The sequence below is a fragment of the Fringilla coelebs genome (assembly GCF_963513975.1).
Source record: "Fringilla coelebs genome assembly, chromosome: 15".
Lineage (NCBI taxonomy): Eukaryota > Metazoa > Chordata > Aves > Passeriformes > Fringillidae > Fringilla > Fringilla coelebs.
The window spans coordinates 18622112-18645372 of NC_140041.1; the positions used below are offsets into that span (position 1 = coordinate 18622112).

At 54.3% G+C, this 23261-nt stretch overlaps 1 protein-coding gene across 1 annotated transcript; it reads right to left on the bottom strand.

The window, feature by feature from the left end:
* Window positions 1-14798: 14798 nt before the first annotated feature.
* Window positions 14799-18291, bottom strand: GRXCR2 (glutaredoxin and cysteine rich domain containing 2; the record flags this gene model as incomplete). The annotated part of the gene is made up of 3 exons (XM_084215803.1): window positions 14799-14978; window positions 15992-16207; window positions 17941-18291. 3 exons carry the CDS (start codon window positions 18289-18291, stop codon window positions 14799-14801), a joined length of 747 nt encoding a protein of 248 aa, XP_084071929.1.
* Window positions 18292-23261: the final 4970 nt, after the last annotated feature.

Genomic DNA, 23261 nt, shown 5'->3' on the forward strand with positions numbered 1-23261 from the left:
GGGACAGGCCAGTGCCCACCTGTAGCACAGCCACACCTCCTCTGAGCCCTGTGGGGTCCCAGCCTCAGGTGAGGGGGCTCAGGGCCAGCAGAGCAGCCTGGCGTGGCCGCAGTGAAGGGCATGGAGCACCCCCTCACCGCAGCAGCACCCCTGGCCCAGCCCCAGGCCAGCAGAGCCCTGTGCATCCCTGGCCACAGCAGCCAGCACCCCTCCTTCCCCTGCAGCCAGGACAAACCCCTGCTCCACTCCCTGCTCATTGCTTGGGCTCCAACATCCTGCAGGCAGCTGCCACCTCCGTGTGTTCGAGTCAAGCAAAAGGAACTTGAAAAGCAAAGCAAGTGAAAAGGGTAGAAATGTGGGAGCCCTTACAGGGGATAAATAATGTATCACCACAGCAGGAGCTCCCTCCCACAGAAGCATTCTTTATTGTGTGGCCTTACCTGGCTCAGAACTGCTCTCACGACTTCTCACCTGGCCTGCCCCACCCTGGCAGGGAGCTCCTGCCCTGGCCACGGACAAGTTAATTCAGCCACGTCGAAATCAAGCTTTAAAAACTTCCACAGCCAGCCCTGGCTCACCACCACCCCTCCTGGGCTGGAAACCCTGCCCAGGCTTTGCCTGCAGGTCCCAGAGCCTCCTTTGCCCCCAGGAGGGAGTGATGCTCTCACCAGCAGATCCAGACTGGGCTCTGCTGGCAGCTGGCATTCACTGGCATTTCTGCTCAGACCCACAAATTATTCACAAAGAAAGTTTTTGGGAATGATGTTAGTGCACATCATTCATTAGCACCTTTTCTGAACAAGCAATAAAAAATAAATAGAAATGCTGTAATTTCCACCCAAATACACCATGACTTGTACCAAAAAACCCCGAAGTGGGGCAGGACAACTTTTCCTCATATATTTTTACTCAGGGTTGGAATAAAGTAAGAGAAATGTGACAAATATGAGGAGTTGTGAAAGGGCACTGGCAGTCCGTTGGCATTAAAAACCCCCAACCTACCCACAGAATAGGCTCATGTCTCAGTTACAAAAATAATGATTAAATAAATCAGTGCCTTTGGTGTCCTTGAAGAGTTTTACGAAGCATAACTTTTCCCTCTCTTCCTATAAAATACAGACATTTAATCTGGACTGTGTAAATACACGAGCTCTATCAGAGCCATGCACAAAATTTAATGTTCATGCAGTACTTTCTCCTGCTCGTCATGCAGCTCATCCCTGCTCCATTCCTGCCCCTCGCTCTGCTGAGCCCTGACTCCCTCAAGTCCCGAGCTCTCCAGCAGGGTGTGGGGCTGGCAGGATGGAGGGGACACAGAGGGATCCAGCAGGGTGTGGGGCTGGCAGGATGGAGGACATGGAGGGATCCAGCAGGGTGTGGGGCTGGCAGGATGGAGGGGACACAGAGGCATCCAGCAGGGTGTGGGGCTGGCAGGATGGAGGGGACACAGAGGGATCCAGCAGGGTGTGGGGCTGGCAGGATGGAGGGGACACAGAGGGATCCAGCAGGGTGTGGGGCTGGCAGGATGGAGGGGACACAGAGGATCCAGCAGGGTGTGGAGCTGGCAGGATGGAGGACACGGAGGGATCCAGCAGGGTGTGGGGCTGGCAGGATGGAGGACACACGGAAGGACCCAGACTGGGCTCTGCCAGCAGCCTCCTCCTGCTCCAGCCAGCCCCTGGCTCGGGTTTGTCACAGGACAGGCTCCCTGGAGGGAAAGGCCTTGGAGCGCCTTGGAATGCTGGTTTGGAATGCCTGGGAGTGCCTTGGAATGCTGGTTTGGAATGCCTTGGAGGGCCTTGGAGTGCCTTGGAATGCTGGTTTGGAATGCCTGGGAGTGCCTTGGAATGCCTTGGAGGGCCTTGGAATGCTGGCTCCCTCGGGTGCTCTGCTGGAGAGCTTTTATCCCAGTTCATAATCCTGACTGGGACACAGCTACTGAAGTGCCAGGGCTGCTTCCAGCGCTGGGAAGTGGCTGGGGCTGCTGTGAACACCTGCAGCTGCAAAAACCCTCCCAGGCTGGAGAAAGATGAATGACATGATGTAAACTCCCAGGGCCTACTTGTGACTATTTCAGTGTAAAGGTGCTATAGAAGCACAAATTGTTATTACAGTATTAGCTGGTACAACGAGGCATTAGGAAGAAGAACTGCCTCAATGCCTGGGGGAAATCAGGAATGAGAATGAATTACAGAAACTGATACAGTTATACATGCCCTGTTCTAAAATGTATTTGAAACAAAATGATTACCATAATAAAAGTAAATCCATTTCTGTTCTGCTTATTCTCTATAGACAAAAGAAAGGGTCAAACATTCTTTTCATCAATTAAAAGATGTAAAGAATCAGGACTCAAAACATCAATTTAATTTTGAGTGCAGATAATCTGGTGATTTGAAAAAAAAAATAGAATTTAATTCAGGGAAGAAATTCAAGTAATAAATTACTTACCTTCATCACACCTTGTTTCCAAAACTGACTGTGAGTTTCCAGCACACAGCTGCCTGTCTGTGAGAAGCCTGTCCTAAGAAACAGGGGCAGAGCAGAGCCCCCTTTCCTTTTTCTGCCTGCTTAGTAACGACTGGGGAAGCTCTGAGTTACAAAGTTGGGGTTCAGTCCCTGAGTAGGGGATTCATCTCGTCACACATCTTGTGTGACAACCCCAAGGCAAACACGAGAAGACAGAAAAACATCAGTGCAAGGAGGGGCTGCAATGGTCCCTGCAGAGCCAGTGCTGCCCAAGGTACAGCGGGACTGTCCCCAGAGGGGACACGGTGAGAGGGGACAGGGTGAGGGGGACAGGGTGAGGGGGACAGGGTGAGAGGGACAGGGCTGAGAGGGACAGGGTGAGAGGAGACAGGGTGAGAGGGGACAGGGCAAGAGGGACAGGGCTGAGAGAGGACAGGGCTGAGAGGGGACAGGGTGAGAGGGGACACAGCTGAGGGGACAGGGTGAGAGGGGACACCCCAAAGGCAGGGCACAGGGCAGCTCACGGGGCTCAGGAGGGGAGCAGCTCCCTGACCCCGAGGGACAGCAGCACAGCACACTCCCCTCTGCACCCAGCTGCTCTGCCAGGAGCTTGTTTGGTTTTTTGTTTGTTGGTTTGTTTGTTTGTTTATCCAGTCCCCAGTGCCACCGTGGCAGGGACAGAGGAGGGAGGCTCAGGAAGATATTGACCCCGGATTGATCCCCGGGCAGGCAGCAGGCAGGGCCACAGCAGCATGGCACAGGCACAGGGAGAAGTCTATTAATGAGCTCCAACTACTAAATTATTGACTAGTTAAGTACTGCAAATTTGGTCTAATTGTTTTCATGATGGGAGTTTAATTAAAGTGTCTTTTGTATGAAAAGTCTAGCGATATCCTAGTTCCGATAGTGTCAGGGAGAGTTTCCAAAGCCAGCCTGGCTTTCAAAACCAAATTAAAAGTTACATCCAATGCAAAGCTCTTCAAAAGAGGGAGCTTTTGTGTGGGAGAGCACTTTAATTCCCAGCTCCAGCTCACAAGTCCTGCTCCTGAGCCACCTCTCCCCATCTCACACTGCTCCCTCTGTGCTGTGGGACTGCAGCTCCCAGGGCCAGGGGAAACCAGGGAGGTTTTGGGCAGCAATGGAAATCTGAGGCAATGGAGGCATGCACAATGGAAAGTGAAGGATGGTTCTCAGGGGGGAGAGCAGTCAAACCAAAACACTGAGGGACATCAAATGGCACCAAAAATTCAGGCTGCACACGATTCTCCCCTGCAGAAAGACAGCTTCCACCTGCCCAGTCACACAGGAATTTGCCAGGACACAACCTCAGCACAAATCCAGGCAGTCACAGCAGAGTTTGGCACTGACCTTCCCTTCAGTTTGGCCCTGAGAGCTCTTCCCAGGTCCCTCCCTGCACCACGGACCTGCCCAGGTGAGCTCCACACGTGTTCAGGGCAAACACAGGGGCATTCCTGCAGAAACTGTCCCTCACCCAAGCACAGAGGGGAGCACAGACAGCACACAGACTGGCTGGCTGTTGCAGCCAGGAGCCCCAGAGCCTCCCAGGCTGCATTCCCCAGCAGGGCTGGAGAACACTGGGACAGGGGCAGGAGCTCAGCCATGACAGCAGCACCGGTGCTTCCTGGCCTCCAGATGTACAGATATGCCTCATCATGCCTTTTCCATGGCTTATCATTTATTTATGGCAATGTCTACTTGCTATTAGGTATTTCCAGACATTTATATGCCCTGCTTGGAAGCAGAAGAACTCTTTGCTAGAATACGGAGCAGTTGGCAGCACCGCATACACATTTATTCAGGACAAAATAACACCTGCCCCTAAGAGGAAGAGCTGTGCTGTGGTTAAATTGCCTGTTTGGGACCAAGCAAGTGTCACTTCAATTGCCCCAGTTGCATCAGGGACACCAGGCAGGTCGCAGTCTCCCCTCCCCGATTTGCAGCTCTCTAGCTGAAAATAATAAAGGATGTGACTGTCAGCCTTAAACTGGATAAACTCCCCACACCCACGGATGAGGCTCTGCCCGATGCCAAGGGCACTGCTCCCTGCAAGGACGGGATCAGCAGTTTGATCCTGTCAGGGCATCGGTCTGCAGGGGAAGGAGCCCAGCCCTGACCCGAGGGAGCTGCAGCGCTCGGGGCTCCCGTGGGGACCGGCCCCGCAGGCACCGGGGCTGCTGCTGCTGCCCGGGGCACGGCCACCGGGGCGGGCACGGCCACCGGGGCGGGCACAGCCCCAGGCACAGCCCCAGGGGCGGGCACAGCCCCGCACACAGCCCTGCACACAGCCCCGGGGGCAGGCACAGCCCCAGGTGAGGGCACAGCCCTGGGCACAGGCAGCTGGGCACACTCCATGCAGTTGTGGTTCCTTATTTCTCTCCAGTGCCATTGCACAGCTGTGTGCTGCTGATGCCACATCCATCCATCCATCCATCCATCCATCCATCCATCCATCCATCCATCCATCCATCCACCCATCCATCCATCCATCCATCCATCCATCCATCCATCCATCCATCCCTCCCTCCCTCCCTCCACACGTGAGTGTCACTGTGCATTGCTCCGGGCTGAAATCTCACCCCTGTCTGTCCTGCATCCAGAAAGCTCCAGGCACTCCTGGGGAGGTGCCAGCGCTGTGCTGAGCACACCTGGCCATCCTTGAACCCCTGGGCAGGGCAGGTGAGCAGCCCCAGTGCCCAGGGCTCCTCCAGGGGCAGCTGGGCCCTGCAGGCACACCCAGCAGCCTCTGTCCCCAGCCCGTCCCTGTGCAGGTGGCACCGACAGGACAGGGACAGTGACAGCTCAGCGGGGACAGGGACCTGCCCCCCTGGAACACCTTGCACACAGGGTTTAGTGATTTCACACCTCCACACAACAGGCCCAGCATCCACAGCTGCAGTGCAGCTCTGGGAGCCCCGGGAGGACAGAGCGTCCCGCAAACTTTTGAAAGAAAGCAGTTTAAAAAGGCAGAGGAGTGTGTCCAGCATCCCAATGTGGGCTTTCAGAAATGCCTGAGCCACGAGGGATTCATTTTTTCCTGAAGTTACTGTGTTTTTTCTTAAACACCCTCAGAGCTGTCTGAAGTCACGTGGACCTCGCAGGACAGCCCTGCCACGCTTCCCAGGGAGCAGCACCAGGCAACAGCAACGACGAATTACAAGAGACACCAGAACAAAGTAGGAATTAATGGGGTTGACATCAGCTGGAAATAAATCTTTTTTTTTAAGGACAGTCACATGTATCACATACCTGCTCATTTCAGAGCGACAGGAATTAGAAATTCTGCTCTGATGGTGCCATAAATGTACATGCAGACATTCCTATGTCCCCTCTGCATGATCTCCAGGCCCAGCCCTGTGGCAGCTCACACCTCTGGGGCACAGCAGGCACCCACAGAGGAAAGGAAAGGAAATGGTTTGGGAAGGAGCACGCTCCGTGCCAAGGGCTGGCAAGCAGCAGGGAGCTGATAATTTTTAAACTTCTGTCCAAGCATCTGCTGGTGGACACGAGAGCACAGCAGAGGCCCTGCCTCACCTGCTGTGCTGAGCAGCAGGCAGCCTGCTCTGGCTGCAGAGCTGCACAGAAAATTAATTTCCAGCAATTATGTGTGCTCTGGCCAAAGAACCCAACCTCGTGTGTGAACAAGCCAGAGGAGAGCTCCGGGACACCTACAGCTGGGCTGCAAATGCATTCAAGGGCCCAAGAAATCTTAATTAAACCCCTCTCACTCCAAGCGCTGAAAAAGCAACAAAAAGCCAATTCTGAGGGTCTGGGCCTGCAGCTGCAGCCCTGAGCAGGCACAGGGGGTGCCCAGTGCCCAGCTCTGCCCAGGCTGGGGCTCCCAGCTCCCTCCCAGCTCCCCCAGTCCCACAGACCCCTCCCTTGCAGGGGACACGTCCTGTGTCCGTGTCAGACCGTGGGCTTGCAGAGCTGCATTTCTCCTCTCCTAAGATTCTTCTTCCAAGGAGGTGCCAGGTTGGGGTTAGGTTAACAGCCTGATCTGGGGAATGGCAGAATTATAGCTTTAAACAAAACAAACCAAACCTACAAACAAGATAAGGCAGCAGCAGTTCTCAGTGTTTGGGCAGTATTACTGGCCTCAGAGGCAGGACTGCAGGTTCTGGAGGACACATCAGCCAGATTATCCCAAACAGGAGCACTCAGCTTCCTCAGCCATGCCAAGGGCCATGCAAACCCTCCGAGGCTCGGGGAGCTGCTCAGTGCCCAGGCACCTTCCCAGACCCTGCAGGTCCCTCCCCTCGTGCTGCCCACCCTGCACGGGCAGCCAGCCCAGGAGGATCAGAGGAGCCAACTTCAGACAGTTCCTGAGCACCTGAGCTCAGTCACCTGTGAGGCAGCACAGCAGGGGAAGGGCCCAGGCTCCTCCTTCACAGCCGCTTCTCTGATTCTTTAAAAAAGCCATCTGAGCAAATGGGATCCTTTGGAACAAGACAAACCACAGCAAAGCATGAAGGTTTTACAACTTGACTAAATTACCTCTCTTACAATTTCAGGAATTACATCCTGGCACATTGCAAGTCTCCAGTAAGTAATCCCCAAATGCAACCTGATGAGAGAAGAGAATCAGAAGGGAAGAGTCACAGCAGCATATATTACCATTTTTTAAATAAAAACAAAGAATTGGAAGACTTTACAGCACAGCAAATGTACAAGCAGAAATGCTGGCAAATTACAGAGCACTTGGGGAAGATTTCTTTCTTTTTTTAAAGCATAACCCAGTGCAGGTGCTGGTTTGCCAGCGGGCTGTAATGGGGCTGCCACGGGGCTCAGGAGGGCACCTGCACCCAGCACTGCCAGCCAGGCCCCCACACAGCCCAGGGGACAAAGGTGGCACTGCCAGGACCCTCCCTCAGCCCAGGGGACAAAGGTGGCACTGCCAGGACCCTCCCTCAGCCCAGGGGACAAAGGTGGCACTGCCAGCCCCGTGGTGCCCCTGGCACTGCAGCAGTGACAGTGACAGTGCCAGGCTGTGTGGGGACAGGACCCCTCTGCCAGCCCGGGCAGGGTCTGGAGGGACCCCCAGAGCCCCCTGCTGCTGGCAGAGCTGGGTGGGCAGTGGCTGGGGGAGGAAGGCTCGGGGGCCCAGGTGCAGACTGAGCTTTGGTTCCATCCTGCCCCGCAGCCGCTGCTGCCCCAGCCCGCTCTCCGGGCAGGGAAACACCCTGTGCACGGCAGCCCTGTCTCATCACACACTCTCTCTGCTGACTGGGACTCAGTGACAAGGACAAAACTATCTATTAGGAAACAAATTACAGTTATTTAGTACTTCTAAAAAACGGCTGGCTTTTAGAATCACTTTGCCTTTTAATATTTAATGACCCAGATCAAGAACAGAACGCTCCCGGAGGAGCAGCCAGCTGGCAGGCAGCCCAGGGGAAAGAATTCTCTGGGATCATGGAGCACCTTCTGGAACAGCTGTGTTTGGTGGGGTCTGGGAAACCAAACTTCATGGGGCTTGGTTTCTGAACTGGAACAAGCTCATCCTGTGGGCAGCATGGAGCATCTCCACAAGCAGAGGAGCTCTCAGGAAAGGAGGAGCAGCTCCCTGACCTGCAGAGAGGGCAGCGCTGACCTGGGGCTCTCAGCACCTCACCAACAGCGCAAACCTGGCACCAGAACCACCACCAAACCAAAAGACATCTCTAACTGCATGGCAAAGAATTTAGGGGCTAAAACACTGGAGATTAAAGCACTGGGGACTAAAAATATAATGCCTGACAGTTGCTGTTTCATCCAAAATGAGCATTTGATTGCAGTTCCTGTAGGAGGAAGAAGGTGGGCTGTTTCCCCCCAGGTCCTACAGCACTTGTTTCCCACGTGGTGCCACAACTGTTAATGCGTCCTAGATGTGGTACAGGCTGCTGGAGGGCACCATCCTGGGTAAGAAAAGCAGGCACACAACAGGACTGCTGAGGAAGAACACTCTGCTTGGGAGGGAACAAAACTCTGGCTAGGAATGAGACACAGAAGGGACCTGACTCCCCGTTGCAAAAGGCAATCAACCTTCACCTGGATGACAAACTGCACTGTAAAGCACAAGACAATTTAGTGATCCCAGATAATACCAGAACATTACTGTGACTCCCATACTAATACGAGTGCCAGGCTAAAGAAATACTGCCATCAGCCTGGTATGAAGGAAAACACAAAGCTTTAGGGAAATTGCATTGTAAGGCTAACACAGTTATGTAGTACAATTATGATGTGCAATCACAGGTGCTCTGATATAACAAAATTCTGATGTAAAAGGAATCTCGTGTTCTACTCTAAAAAGGTTGACAACTCCAGAAAATAATTGTTCAGTAAACCTAGCTCTTCTGTTTTTTCTTGCTGCAGAATACAAGTTGAATTAAAAAGCACAAGGTTTTCAAGGCCTGTTCTATACCAAAATTGGAGGCTTCTCCAGTGCGTGCTGCTTTGAAATGGCAGTAGTGGCATAATTACATTATCGATGTAACTTGCACTCTCTGAGGCCCAATCGTGTGAAACAAAGAGCCATTTACATAAATCTTTCACTAAATAGCAGGTTCTATTACCCAGTATTTAAACAGAAGTAGACTCAATTTCCTACAGTAACTGTGAAAGAAATAGCATTGCAAGTCTGCAAGCAGCTGTAATAATGACTGGGAGAGGCGAAGAGCCCCAGAACCCGAGTGTCCAGCCAGGCACAGCCACCTGCAAGGTCCCGTTCCCCGGGGCGGGATGGACTGTCCCCTTGGTCCCCCTGGTCCCGGGAGCCCCGGAGGCAGCACAGCCCCGTCCCCGGCCGGTGCCGCTCGTCCCGCGGGGCTGGCCGGGCTCGGGAGCTGGGGCAGCCGGACCGCAGAGCCCCGGGCCCCGCTCAGCCCGGCCCTCCGCACCCCGCTGTCCCCGGGCTCCCTCCCCGGTGTCCCTCTGTCCCGCTGTCCCCGGGCTCCCTCCCCGGTGTCCCTCTGTCCCGCTGTCCCCGGGCTCCCTCCCCGGTGTCCCTCTGTCCCGCTGTCCCCGCGTCCTGCCGTCCCCTCGGACACCTCCCGGGCAGTGGCGCCACCGTGTGGCCATCGCGTAGCGCCCGCGGGGGGACCCAGGAGAGAGACCCGGGGAGAGAGACCGGGAGAGACAGACCGGGAGAGACAGACCGGGGAGAGACAGACCGGGGAGAGACAGACCGGGGAGAGACAGACCGGGAGGGACACCCGGGGAGAGACAGACCGGGAGGGAGAGCCCAGGCTCAGGGACCCCCAGCCCTCAGCAGTGCCCAGCCCCACACGCCCTCCCTCAGAATGCCAAAGCCTTGAAAACAGGGACAGGTATCCCCACAAAGCACACACACTTCTAAAGTTGTTAACGAGCTCCTGTAATAAATTTCATTCCAGAATGATTTGGTTATTCCAAGGAATTTTCTCCTCCATCACACTGATGGACCTAAAGTAATCACAAAACTGACTTTGCCAGTAACCCACCCAAATGTCCAAACTATTTTCCCCACCCCACTGTTGGCTCTGAGTGTTTCCAGAAACCCTCAGCACCTCAACCTGGGGGTCCCAGTGGCTCCAGGGCCATCCCTTACATTGCTCCAACCAGAACCAGATGTTCCCCCTTGCAAAACCCCAGCAAACAAAACTGCCCCAAGAATTGCTGTGCTCTCGCCCGTCATCCAGCAAAGGCATGGACAGTTTCCCACTGACAGCACTGAGCAGAACTGATCTTTTGGCCATTATTCCAGGTCCAGGGAGTTCAGACCCCACGTACCTGTGCTGGCTGGAAGGTGTGCCATCCTTTCCAGCAGGTACCACGGCGTTTCTCAGAAGTTGTTGCAGGGGAATCACCGGGCTGCACAGAGTTCTGCAGCACAGAGACATCACCGCAGCTCACACAGAGCAGTTCGTATAAAATCAAAAGATTTCAAAACAATGAAGGGCTGGGTTTACATGTAGATCAAATGTAGCCCACATAAATCAAAACTACAGCCTCAAAGACTTGCAAAAATAATAATGTTTAAATTCATAAATATTCCGATTCTTTTGTTTTTAACTGCAGGGAAATAAGGCAGTGATATTGCAAATTCAGCTAAAGCTTTCCAGATTCCTCCACTTGTTTTCTGCTTTGGAAGGGTGGTGGCTGTGAATAAATGTAAATTAAAAACCCACTGCACAGATTAGTCACTGTGATAAAGATTGATAAATACAAAACCCTCTCACATATAGACATGCATATTTCAAATACAGATCAATTCATTACATTTGAATGAAGTGTTTTGTTCCCAGATCATGGACTCACTTTAAAACGACCACTGCAATCAATTAAAGGCCACCCAAAAAAACCCAAACCCCACAGTGGTGCTTTTCACTGTCCAAGGGACCTCTGTGCTCCATCCTCACGGACCACAAGGTGCAGCTGACGTGCAAAATCCCCAGGTGAGGCCACACATTAGATTTCTGTGGGCCAGGAGGCGTCTTGGCACTAACATGGCCTTGAAGAACCCCAGCAGCTTTGGCTCTGGTGTCTCTGAGAGCTTGTCTGGTCACACCTTCCCACCCTGATTTGCAGCACAGCAACATTCCACGGCTCCACCTGCAGAGTCTCAACAGAGAGAACCAGGGCAGGAGCCCTCTAGCCAGCTTTAGCCAAGGCATTTATTAGTAACTCTGGGAATCACCTCTCCAACGCCACTGCGTTCTGGGTTAGAGCCATGCAACACCCTGCACCACCTACTAACGGGATTATTTAACCATTAACCTCCCAGTTCTGCACCCTGCCACTCTGCTCCAGCCCCCCTCCTGGGTCACACGGACGAGGAACACGGGAAAGAATTCCCTTTGCACTCCTGCTTTGGCTCAAACCCTTCACCACAAAGAGCACCAACTCTGCCTCTCCTTTCAGCTTGAACTGCCAAGCACTCAAAGTCAGCAAAAGGTGACCCTGACTTCTCTTTTCCAAGTTTGCTCCAAGTTTCCCCACGCCTTGCAGAGCACATCCATCGCTTCGCCATGGTGTGGCAGCCAACAACAGTCAGTGAAGGAGGCTGCCCGAGCTGCCAGAGACAGCTCTGGAGTTCTGCAGCAGGGCAAGAGAAAAAATGGTTGCTTTTTGCTTTTGGGTTTGTTTTTTCTGTAGGCAAACCCTTAAATGTCTTTTCATGTGTTCCTGTTCTAAGGCAAAACAAGAACTGCTGTAGAAATTTAACAAAAAACATGAGAAACAGACTCCAGACTAAGCATCTTTGCCTGCATTTACTGTTTAGTGCCCTGGTAGCTGCAGGGATATTTGGGGTTTTCCTTTGTAAAAGAATATTACATAGAGGACAGTTTGGGTTTTGGTACACCACCACTCCAGGGGTCTGCTTGAGCCATTAAACACCAGAAAAGAATAGGTGCTCAATTAAACCAAACCTGCATTTTTTAGAGATTCCCGTATTTCCTCCACCATTCTCATCAGAGACACTTCAGCTGACCCTGCTGAGATCACATGTGGAACCTGGTGAGTTCAGCACGTCCCATGCCATCTTTCCAGGCTTTCAGCAAACAGGAAAAACTTGTTATTTTTCAGCAGAAGTGTAACACGTCATCCTCCACTCCTACCCTGACCCGTAAAGTAATCCAGTTTGTAAAGATCTGACAATTTTTGATAAAAGGTCACCCAGCAGAATTTACTGTCCAGCTGCTGGATGGCGGCAGCAGGAGGCAGGCTGCCCGGGGCGGGTCAGGGTGGCACTGCCCAGGGCAGGTCAGGGTGGCACTGCCCGGGGCAGGTCAGGGTGGCACTGCCCAGGGCAGGTCAGGGTGGCACTGCCCAGCTCTGCCCGTCAGGCTGGGCCGTGGCTGGAGCCAGAGCTGTGCTGATCTGCGCTGCTGAGCTGGTGGCAGGACCAGGCTGGAGCAGGGCAGTGCCCTCCACCCTGTGCCACCGGCCCAGAGGGGAGGCAGGGATGGAGGGGGGCTCTGAATGCAGCAGAAATAGCAGCAGCAGCATGTGACAAGCAGCCCATTGCCTTGGCAGTCAGCTCACCAGGATGCTGCAGGAAAGCTCAAACTTCTGCCAGGTGAAATAAGAGCATTTATTGGGTAAATCAAGCCAGTGTATTACCAAAAATGAAAGGAGTACATTGGAGGCTGGGGAAGCAAATCCCTCTTCTGCTTGGTTCACAGTCCCCACGACGCTGGAACCTGTGAGATAGGACTGAGCAGGGGCAGAGCTCAGCTTCTGACTGCAGGCATCACCCCTGTGACATGTCCACATGATGGGAACAGCTGACACAGCCAGGAGGAGTGACAGTGGTTGAGAAATATTATAATTACCAAAGAACAATAAACATTGATTTTATAAGGGCATATTTGTGTCTAGTTTTATTGTAAACACTATCAAGCAATTTTGCCTGGTTACTTTTTTCTTATCTTAAGCCAGTGAACTCTCCAGCAAGCCCAACAAACTGAGATCAAACAGGTCATATTTGAGGGAAAGGATCTGCCTGACAGCAATTTCTGATTTGGGAAGTCTCACCTGCCTTCGGTGATACCCCAAGGACAACACTTTTTGACATTGCAGATACTGATATGGTGAATGAGACCGATCAAGTATCTCCTGTAGATTGATGCACTTTTAAAAAAAGAAACCCTCAGTACCCACAGCACAATTTCAGTAGAAGACATGTGGAAGTGTAGGAGCTAGAACAGTATTATTTTGAATAATTTCCGTATTGCAGAGAAACCTTGTCACCTACCACAGGAAAAGAGAAACTTGGCCATAAATGACCCTGCCTGGTCTTGCAGCCTCAGTGTGAAGCACATGTGAGCAGCCTCTAACTCATCAGGGTCTCAGAAATAATATGGGAGTTAAGGCTGCACTGACATCACTCCTGAATACAAAAAGTAATAAGCTAATGCTTTAGAGAAAAAATAGCATTTCCCCTGTTTGCCTCAGGCTCCCACAGCACAGCCTCTGTGCACCAGTGGCAGCCTGCAAAGGATCCCCATCATTGCTTCATCTCACTAATTAGAGTTTACCTGCTGCAGATTACAACACGGGATTAGCATGAAGCAAGAGCTGTGCTGCTCACCCTCAGCCTGGTCCTGAGAAGTGCTGAGCAGCATTCAGGGCAGTTTTGATTCAGCCCTTCCTTGTAGGGAGGCTAAAGCTTAATAACTTCTATTTAGAATAATAAATTCACATACATTTTTTTATACCTCCAGGTTTGGGAAGGGTTTTCAATTCCCCCCATAAATCAGACCCCAAAGGGATCCTTGTGTCACTGAAGCAGGTGTCAGATCAGCAAAACCTCGGGAAACGCTTGTGACCCTGCAGGGCACAGAGAGACCTGCAACGGCAGTGCCACTGTTGGTGCCCAGCAGGTTAAACCCAGAGAGGCACTGCTGGGACAAACGGGGCACAGACCTGGCTGGGCTCCACTGGTGCCAGCACCCCTGTGACAAACGGGGCACAGACCTGGCTGGGCTCCACTGGTGCCAGCACCCCTGTGACAAACGGGGCACAGACCTGGCTGGGCTCCACTGGTGCCAGCACCCCTGTGACAAACGGGGCACAGACCTGGCTGGGCTCCACTGGTACCAGCACCCCTGTGCACCTGCACTGGTACCAGCTGGCACCAGTAGTGACTGTGCACCTGCCCTGGTACAGCCTGGGCCCAGTACTGGCTGCACACCTGCCCTGGTACAGACTGGTCCCAGTACTGCCTGCACACCTGTGCTGGTACGGACTGGGCCCAGTACTGCCTGCACACCTGTGCTGGTACGGACTGGTCCCAGTACTGCCTGCACACCTGCGCTGGTACAGACTGGTCCCAGTACTGCCTGCACACCTGCACTGGTATGGACTGGTCCCAGTACTGCCTGCACACCTGCACTGGTACGGACTGGTCCCAGTACTGCCTGCACACCTGCGCTGGTACCGCCTGCACTGGCACTGCCCGCACACCTGGCCGGCGCTGCCGCTGCCCCTCTCCTGCTCCCCGCGGCCAGCCCGGGCGCCCAGGGGAGGGGCAGCGCCAGCGGGGGCTCCGTCCCGGCCTGTTCCAGCCGCAGGGACGCCCACCTGCGCGGGTGCTGCAGCCCCGGGCGCTGCGGTGGCTCGGGGTGCGCCTGCCCGCAGCCGGGCTCAGGGACGCGCTCACCCCGCCGAGCCCGGCTCAGCCCGGCTCAGCCCGGCTCCGGGGCCCGACGGGCGCACGGGGCAGCCGGAGCGCGGCTGGGGGCAGAGCAGCGGCTTCACACCCACAGAGCGATATGGACAGAGCGCCTTTCCCCGCGGACAGAGCGCCCTTCCGTCTGTTAACCCTGTCACCGCCGCGGGCCGCCTCAGGCCTCGCACACCCGGCACGGCTGCAGCCCGCTCTCGTCGCACGCCGGACACCGCAGCGCCCGGAAGGACTCCCGGAATCGGTTTGCCAGCATCGAGAGCTTGCTTCCGTGGCACAGTGAGCAGGGAGCGCAGCCCGAGCCTTTGCACTGGGAGCAGCCGTGTTCAGCATCGCCCTCCTGCAGCAGACAGAAAAAAACGTGTTAGTGGGTGTGAGATACCGAAGTCAGGAACATTCCTGAGAGAGGGAAGTTCTCTCTCCCAGCCTTTGCCATCGCAGTTGCTCCTGACACACCACTCTGCCCGTGACAATCGGTTCTCCACAGCAAGGACTCGGACAAAAAGGCTCCCACATGCTTGGGGACAATTTGAGGCTACTGCTAGAAAATGAGCAGTTTAATGTGACTGGGCTTATAACACAATACTCCAAACTCATCTTTCTCCTCTGCGCAGCTCCACCCATCCTCCTGCCGTTTCTTATCACACCATTTCCGCTCTGTAGCCTCAGGTTTGAGCCACACTTCATTTCTTCAGAGATTACTTGTCACCCTCTCTGCCCAAATCCCTCATCACCACCATGCACACTTTCTTTTGAGCCGTCCTTTGTGCCTGTCTCTCTCCCACTGTGCCAGGCAGCCTCTCTCAAATCCCACCTTGAAGTTCCTGCCAGCAGAAGGACCGCAGTGACCCACGCTCAGTTCCATGAAACTACCAGCTCCACGTGACAACATTAGGTTTTGTGGGATCAAATCGTGGTCAGACTAATTGGAATTCTGACCAACAAAGACTCCCCCGTGAGAAAGCAAATGTAAGGCACAACCTTATTTCAGCTGATACTAAAATTTTAGCCTGAAGCAGTCTCAGCCACAGAGCAGCTGTGTTTAGCCTTGTCAGGCTGGAGAAACTCTGGCCTGCTCTTATCCCACTGGGAGGAGTGACAAGGGATGAAGGCCAGCCAAGCTCTGTAAATGCCAGCCATCTCCAGAGGAAGCGATCAGTGGGACACACGAGCACCTGGAGCCAGCACCGCTGTCCCCAGAGCAGGGTCTCAGCAGTGCTGGTCCCTATCGCCTGAGGGAAACAGAGTGGTGCTTTTTGTCCAAACTTAGCTGGGAGCCAGATACAGAGATGGATGGGGCTTGCGTGGTTTGAGCAGGGTTATGGGGAAAAAGCACTTTCCATTTTCTCTTACCTGCTCGTGCTGGTTGCAAGTGACCATATTCTCCACATCTTCTTTATGTCCACCACTAAGCCGCTCTTTCTTCTCCCGGTAAATGAACGTCCAGTCATTTATTCCCTCGGTCTGGATGATTCTTCTCATGAGCTCCTTCTGGTCCATCGGTGCACGGATGATTTTCAGGTTATTGGTGTAGATGATGATCTTGCCAAAATCTACAACTGGGGAAGCCTGAAGAAGGAAGTTGCCGGTGTCTCACCAGTATAAATTCACTCTGCAAACACTGATGGTCCCTGAGCTTCCAGAAGAGTGTCCCCTCCATCAGGCCAGCTCCCCTGACCACCCCCAGAACATCCAGCAAATTGGTGGAGGTACAGCCCTACTGAGTAAATTTGTATTTTTTTCTAGCAATTTTAAAGCTAGACTTGGTCAAACATTTCCCTGAGAGCAGCACTTTGCTGACCTGGTCCTTCCTCCCTGGCGTCATTTGGAGTTACTGGGGCCTATTGTTTTACACACTTCATATTTCACAGACACTCTAAGTGTCTGTGTCAAAAAGCCACGCAAAAGATGTTCTCCTAAAAATGCCCTGAGTCACATCAGCTGCTGTGATGGCTGATGCTCTCCTGGCAGTGGGGCACCTGCTCCCCTGTGGGCAGGAACACGAGGGGGAGGCAGGTGAGCACAAGTCCTGCCCACCTGCAGAGGTGAGAGCCTCGTGTGTGTTACAGACACGGCGCCTCCAAGCACCAAGTGCACGTTGGTGCAGCACAAGCTGCTACTGGACAGTGTGGTCACTCCAGATATCTGTGGCTGGGGACACTGGGGAGGGAGAGGAGCATTACCCAAGAATGCAAAACAAATTAACTGGCCAGATAAGATCACAGCAGTGCACTGTCCTCAGGCAGGAGAGATTCATCGTGGTCTGATGTTTGCAGGCAAACTGCATGTCCAGTGTGCCAATGGGTCAAATATCAGCCATCTGGGTTTCCCACACACAGCTTTGATGAGCACCAGGAATTAACAGATTTCAGTGCGTTCAAATCAAGGCCATAAACATTTACACCTATTGTGCATGTACTGCCTCTTTATAAGGACTAAAGAAGCACTCCTCTATCGGTGGCATTAATTATATGTTAAGAAAATAGCCAGTGAAACTAGGTTGAGATTGTCAAAGTAGCCAAAGAGGAATTCTGGCTGCCAGGGGATGCAGACACCTGGTACCCTGATGGCAGCACTGGCTTCCTGCCAGCCAAAGTCACACAACTTTAATATTTTAAATCTATCTCATTAACTTAACATCCTCCTTACATTTGACTGATCTAGATGCAGTAGGATTCCCAGGTACAGATATCAATATGTATGTAAATGTTCTCTTCTACTCTACCCAATGGGCAGATGCACACCAGGACCAGAAGAAGCCAGAGCACAGCTGGAGCACAGCTGGCAGATGCTGTTCCCTCCTGCAGACCCTGAGGATCCTGCCATGTGTGGCACATTCAGCACACAGAATTCCTGGAACAGCTGCTGGAGATTCACAAGCACCCTTTTCAAGTCCTGGCCTGACAGAAGGGTTTTGTGTGGAAGAGGCTGTGGTGTGAGGCTTCTGTCACCACGTGGCTCCGAGCAGGATTTAGCCCAGAGCTGAGCCCAGAGGGGGAAACAGGCAAGGGCAGCATTTACCCTGCAGGGGCTGGCAGAGGGACACCCAGGGCAGTATTTATCCTGCAGGGGCTGGCAGGGGACACCCAGGGCGGTATTTATCCTGCAGGGACTGGCAGGGGACACCCAGGGCAGTATTTATCCTGCAGGGGCCGGCAGGGGACACCCAGGGCAGCACTCACCCCGCAGAGGCTGGCAGGGGACACCCAGGGCAGCACTCACCCCGCAGGGGCTGGCAGGGGACACCCAGGGCAGTATTTGTCCTGAAGGGGCTGGCAGGGGACACCCAGGGCAGCACTCACCCCGCAGAGGCCGGCGCCGGGCCGGCAGTCTCGCAGCAGGGCTGCGCTCCCCGGGCCGCCCCGGTGCTGATCCTCCCGCAGCACGCTGATCCTCCGGGCGGTCAGGGCCGTGGGCCAGCAGAAGCTGTCGGCGCTCCCTGGCAGCTCCCCGGGCCCGCAGAGCGGCTCCTCGGGCTCGAAGCTGTGGCGCAGGAAGCGCCGGGAGCGCTCCTTGGCCGGCGGCTCCAGCTCCTGCCCGTCCTCGTAGACCTGCTTCAGCACCCGCCCGCTGCCGGCCGAGGAGATCTTGAAGCGCACCTTGCGCGGCCGCCCCTCGTGCCGCGGGCCCGGCTGCTGCTGGGGCTCCTCCATCTCCGGGCTTCCAAGGTCCTGGAGATCGGCTCCCAGAGCTCCGGGTCCTAAAGAAAACGCTTCCAGCCTTCCCCCACACGTGATGTATAATTCAAGGTTTCTAGTAGTTCCTCTCATCTTACAGCAAAACTGACACCGCTGTATTAAATATTGATGGAAATTCACAAAGAGAAAATATCAGTGGTAGTGAAGTCCAAAGCAGGTTGGTGAGTGGGGCCAGGCTGGACACCACAGCAAGAAAGGAGTTAACCTGGAAGGAGAGAATTAAGTGGGAAACTCTATCCATTTTCTGAAACCACGGAAGCGCTTCTGCCACGTGCTGTGATAAGAACTACCCCAAATACATCCTCCCAGTAGCTTTTCATAATTTTCTGACAAGGTAAAAAGTTAAAAAGACAAGTTCAGAGAAAAAGCAAATTGCAAATGTGAATAATTCCTCTCCCATTCTCACACTGAAACCCTGAGAGCATAAAGCTCAGTTTCATTTTCATCTAATGTGTTCCTCTACAGGTTGTGAGATCTAATTAAGATATTCTCTCGTTAGTGCTCAATCCCTATTTGTAATTATTGATGCCTTTTAAGGCCTTTTGGACCATTCTGGGTTTGGTTTTCATTTTTAGGAGACAGTCACTCATGCAGCCCAGCTGAGGGACTTCCTTTCCCTCACTGCCAAACCTCCATCTCCAGGCAGCCTCAGACCCAGACACCTCCCAGGACAGCCCCTCCTCAGAGATCCCACTGTCACCCAAAACAGGACCTCACCGGGCTGGTCTCTGTCACAGAGGGTTTGGGTCCTGTGCCCATCCCTGCCTGGGCACCTCGAGCTCCTCTGACCTTTTGATGGGTAAAACAAAAAGCATTGGGTGGTGCAAAACACATTTACAGGTAACAGCTGTCTGGGCTTTAAACATCTCCCAGCGCCTACTTCAATCACGCAGGTCCCCAGCAGGAGTTAAAATCTCCCTTTTTTTGAGTTCCAAGATTTTAGATTTTAGTACATATCCACCATTACACATCCAGGGGCACTCTGCCTTGGCAGGATGTAGGCAGAGGGCTTCATTTAACTTCTTTCAGCTCAAACCCAGCACTGTTAAAGCTTAATGCTCTCAACAGGTTAATTCATTAGTCTTTTAAAACTTTGTTAATGAAATCCCAGGATGACACTTGAGAAGCTGCCTGCTAATAATTCCGCCGCACAGCTCTCCCACTGACCAAACAGCCACCGCGAGCAGTTTCTGTCATGACAGACGTGGCTCTGAGGGTCCCCGGGCTGCGAGAAGCCTCCTCACAAGGACACGTATAAAATGTTTCCTGCCCCAAGAGAGCAGGCCTGGGCACGCCTGGGAAAGCTCACAGCCCCGGAGCCGCCCTTGGCATCGCCTCAGCCCCGTTGCAGAGCTGCTGCCAGGCTCCTTCCCACCCCACACGGCAGAACCTCACTTCGTATGAAAACTCGGATTTGCATGAGCCGCACTCGGCTCCCGCTGCGTTCCCTTGGGAAGGCGGATCCAGCCCTGCCCTGTGAACCCACTGAACCCAGCCTCAGAACTGCTGCTCTTCAAAGGGTCCCCAGGGCCGTAACCCGACACAAATCGCACTGAGACACCTCAATTGGAGCTCATTTTCTTTTGATTGAGGGAACAATCAGACAGGAAAGGCAGTTCAAAGCAGCAATGAGAGAACAGAGCAGGAGCACCGCTGCGAGCCCAGCGCAGCCGCCGCTGGCAGCACAGTTATTCCCAGGTGCTGCCCCGGCCCGGATCCAGCCCGTGCCTCTGGCACAGCCCCTGCCCTGCAGGGTTCAGCCGGGCACGGCCAGCCCGTGTCCCCCCGGGGCCGGGACGCAGAGCCGGCTGCTCCCCCTCGCTCCCAGAGCCGCTCGCTGCTTTGTGTCCGTGCGCTGGTGACTCTCGCAAAGTTCCCCAAGCGGCCATTCTGCATTTCTGAGCGGCTCTGAGCCCCCCGAGTCAGCGCTCCCGCATTAAATATCCAAACGGGGGCTTCCTGGGTGGTGTTTGATGAGGCCATCCCCAGCGCCACCGCGACCCCCGGAGCCCGCGGGGACAGCGCTCAGCGTGCGGGGCTGGCACGGGCGGCTGCGGACGCGGGGGCCCGGGCAGGGGCGGGTGCGGGATGCGGGAGCCCCCGCAGCTCCCGGGGCCAGCGGGGGTTTGTGTCCCACAGCCCGCACGAGCCTTGCTAAAAATGCGACAAAAATAATTCAGCGTTCAACAGTGAAATCATTAAGTTGCACGACCTAGATGATCACAGCACTATATTTGACTTCAGAATCCGTTCCAGTGCATTTTAATGACATCTGCCTTCCGAGCGTGGGGCTGTGCTCCCCCCGCAGCCCGGGAGGCTGGGGCAGCCGGGGGCTGTGCAGAACAGAGCCAGCCCCTGCCCCGGGCGGCGCAGCGCTGCTCTGAGCATCGGAGCAAGGCTGGGGCTGCACAAAGCACGGCCCAAAGAGGAGCCACAGGCAGCTGGACTTTGAAGGCGTGTTTCCACCTGCAAACTTTGCTGGAAAACACTTTGTTGTGCTGTGCTTCCTTAGAGCAAGCCCTGCTGCCCTCCTTCCCCTGCACTGAGAGCAGGATGGGGATTGAGCACCGGGCTCAGCTGCAGGAGAGCCCTGCTCACATCACCACCAGCACACAGCAGCCAAGAGCCAGGTGCCAGGACACCAAGGATGTGTCCCAACACCCCATGTGACACAAAGAGCATGGGAGGGCATTCACAGACAGCCAGCACAGCCACCACTCCCTCTGGCCTTGCAGCCTACACCTGGATTTCATCATTCCCTGCGCCAGGACATACTGGCATCTGCAGCTAGAAGTGAACCTCAAAAACTACAAGCATTCTGCTAACTACTGCTCAGGAGTTTCCTATTCAGCAGCACTGAGACAGTCTCAGCTGACCCTCTTTTTTACAAACCTGTCCACATGAGCCAAGACAAAGGCCTGCTTCCAGCTGTCTCCAACTGATATCTGCCAGCAGCTCAGAACATCTGTAATCTTTTATCTGACGTTAAACAACACATTTTTAAATGAACAATTTTAAAAGGCTGGAGAAGTTTTAAAATATGAGCTGCCCCAGTCAGACCTGACCAGTCATACAGTGCTCAGGGCTGGCTGTACCATGTTCAGGATTTGGTTTGGGATCCCCAGGGTAGGAGGGACCTCAGAGGTACCTAATGCACCCCTCCAAATCAGCCTGGTCAGTGTTCCAGCTCCTGCAGAGGTGCACTGGATTTGTTGGGTCGTTAGCAGAAAACAGGCACAAAAGAGCAGCACACAGGAGCTGCAGTGGGTGGCACCTGCACAGGCAGCCCTGGCACTCACTGCCCCAACACCACTATTTCCAAATCATGGGAAACATTGCAGGATTGGGTCAGGCGCAAGCCCTGATGTTCAGATCAGGAGGCAACAAAGTCTGTCTCCAGGGGAAGCAACCTGACCCACACCAAGGCATTCCTGGCCATCATCATCCTCTGCCAGGGACTTACACACAGGTGCTTGAAGCACTGGCCAGGCGGGTGGTTCCTGCCGTGAAATACAGGGGCAGGTATAGATCCTGTGAAAATCCAAGCAGCTGAAGCAGGAATTTTCTTCCCTCCCAGAGTACAGCCCTGGCTCCCACAGCCAAGGGACTGCATGGCTCCTGCAGAGGAGCCCAGCACCCCCGGTCTCCGGGCTGGGGGGCTCAGTGTGTCCTGCTCCCCCAGAGCAGTTCTTCCACTCACTCTGAGCTCCTGCAAGCAGGAGCTGATCGCCCACTGTCAGCCCTGGGTCAGCAACCCCCACCAAGGGCATTCCCAGACATCCCTCCTGTACCCAAATCCTTGTTCCAAAGAGGGCTTAAGCCTGCCATTGGAGCACTCCCCAGCCTGCCAGCGGGGCAGGGACGCGGCAGGAATGGAGCAGCAGCAGCCCCTGCACACAGCAGGCACGGCCGGGACGGGCTGAGCTCAGGGCTGAGCCTCTGATCAAACATCTAACACCTCCCCGGGAGTCCTGAGCGCCTGATTAGAGCTGAACTAAGGAGGGATGTCATGCTGCATCACCTGCCCTCATGAAGGGGCTGACAGGGCTTCCTTTTGTGCTCAGTCTGCTGTTTTCACAGAAACGCTAAAGTCACAGGTTATTTAAAATTCTGGATGCTTTAACACTCCAGTGAGGTGGATTCACAATCATGAGGGTGCACAGACACAGAGCTACACACACACACCCCTTCACACACGCCGTGAGCCCGTGTTCCAGGAACCCAGGCTCAGGAGGTTTCCCCGTGCAGAAGGCAGGGCCCGCTGCACATTCCTGGAGGCTGAAGTCAGCGGGAGTGGAGACACCCAGCACCTCCGGGGGAGCAGGCAGGTTCTGTGATGAAAGCCAGCTCACTCTGCACCTACACAAGTAAGCACAAAAATCCTGAAGTTACAGAGAAACAAAGGAGAAAACAGGAAAAAGAGCTTCAAAGAGGGAAATTCCCAGGTGCTGAGTTTTATCTACAGACACAACTCTGCCTGGGCTTCTCCTGAGAGCAGCAGCACAGCCTGAGAACAAGCCCAGCTAACACGTGTGCAGTGGGCAAGGAACAGCCCAGACAGTGGCCAGGGCGCAGGGGCACTGCCCACGCAGAGCACACGGGCAGGGAAATGGCACTTTGCTGGATAAACCCACCTGGTGATGGAAGTGAGCCCCAAGAGCGCTGCTCTGCCCTGCAGGCATGGAAGGACACTGCTCTGCCAGCACGGCTCCACCTCTGGGGCTCCAGCCCCCTGTACGCTCTCAGCAGGCTCAGGAGCAGCCTGGTGCTCTCCCCAGACCTCCTCCCACAGGCAGCTCTGCTCTGCAAGCAGGAGCTGTGGGAGAAGCCCACTCAAACTGAGTCCCCAGAGCAAGCAGCTGAACCAGTCTCTCCCCCACCAGTAAAGCAGCAGCACACCTGCAGTGCTTTGGTCAGTGCTCCCC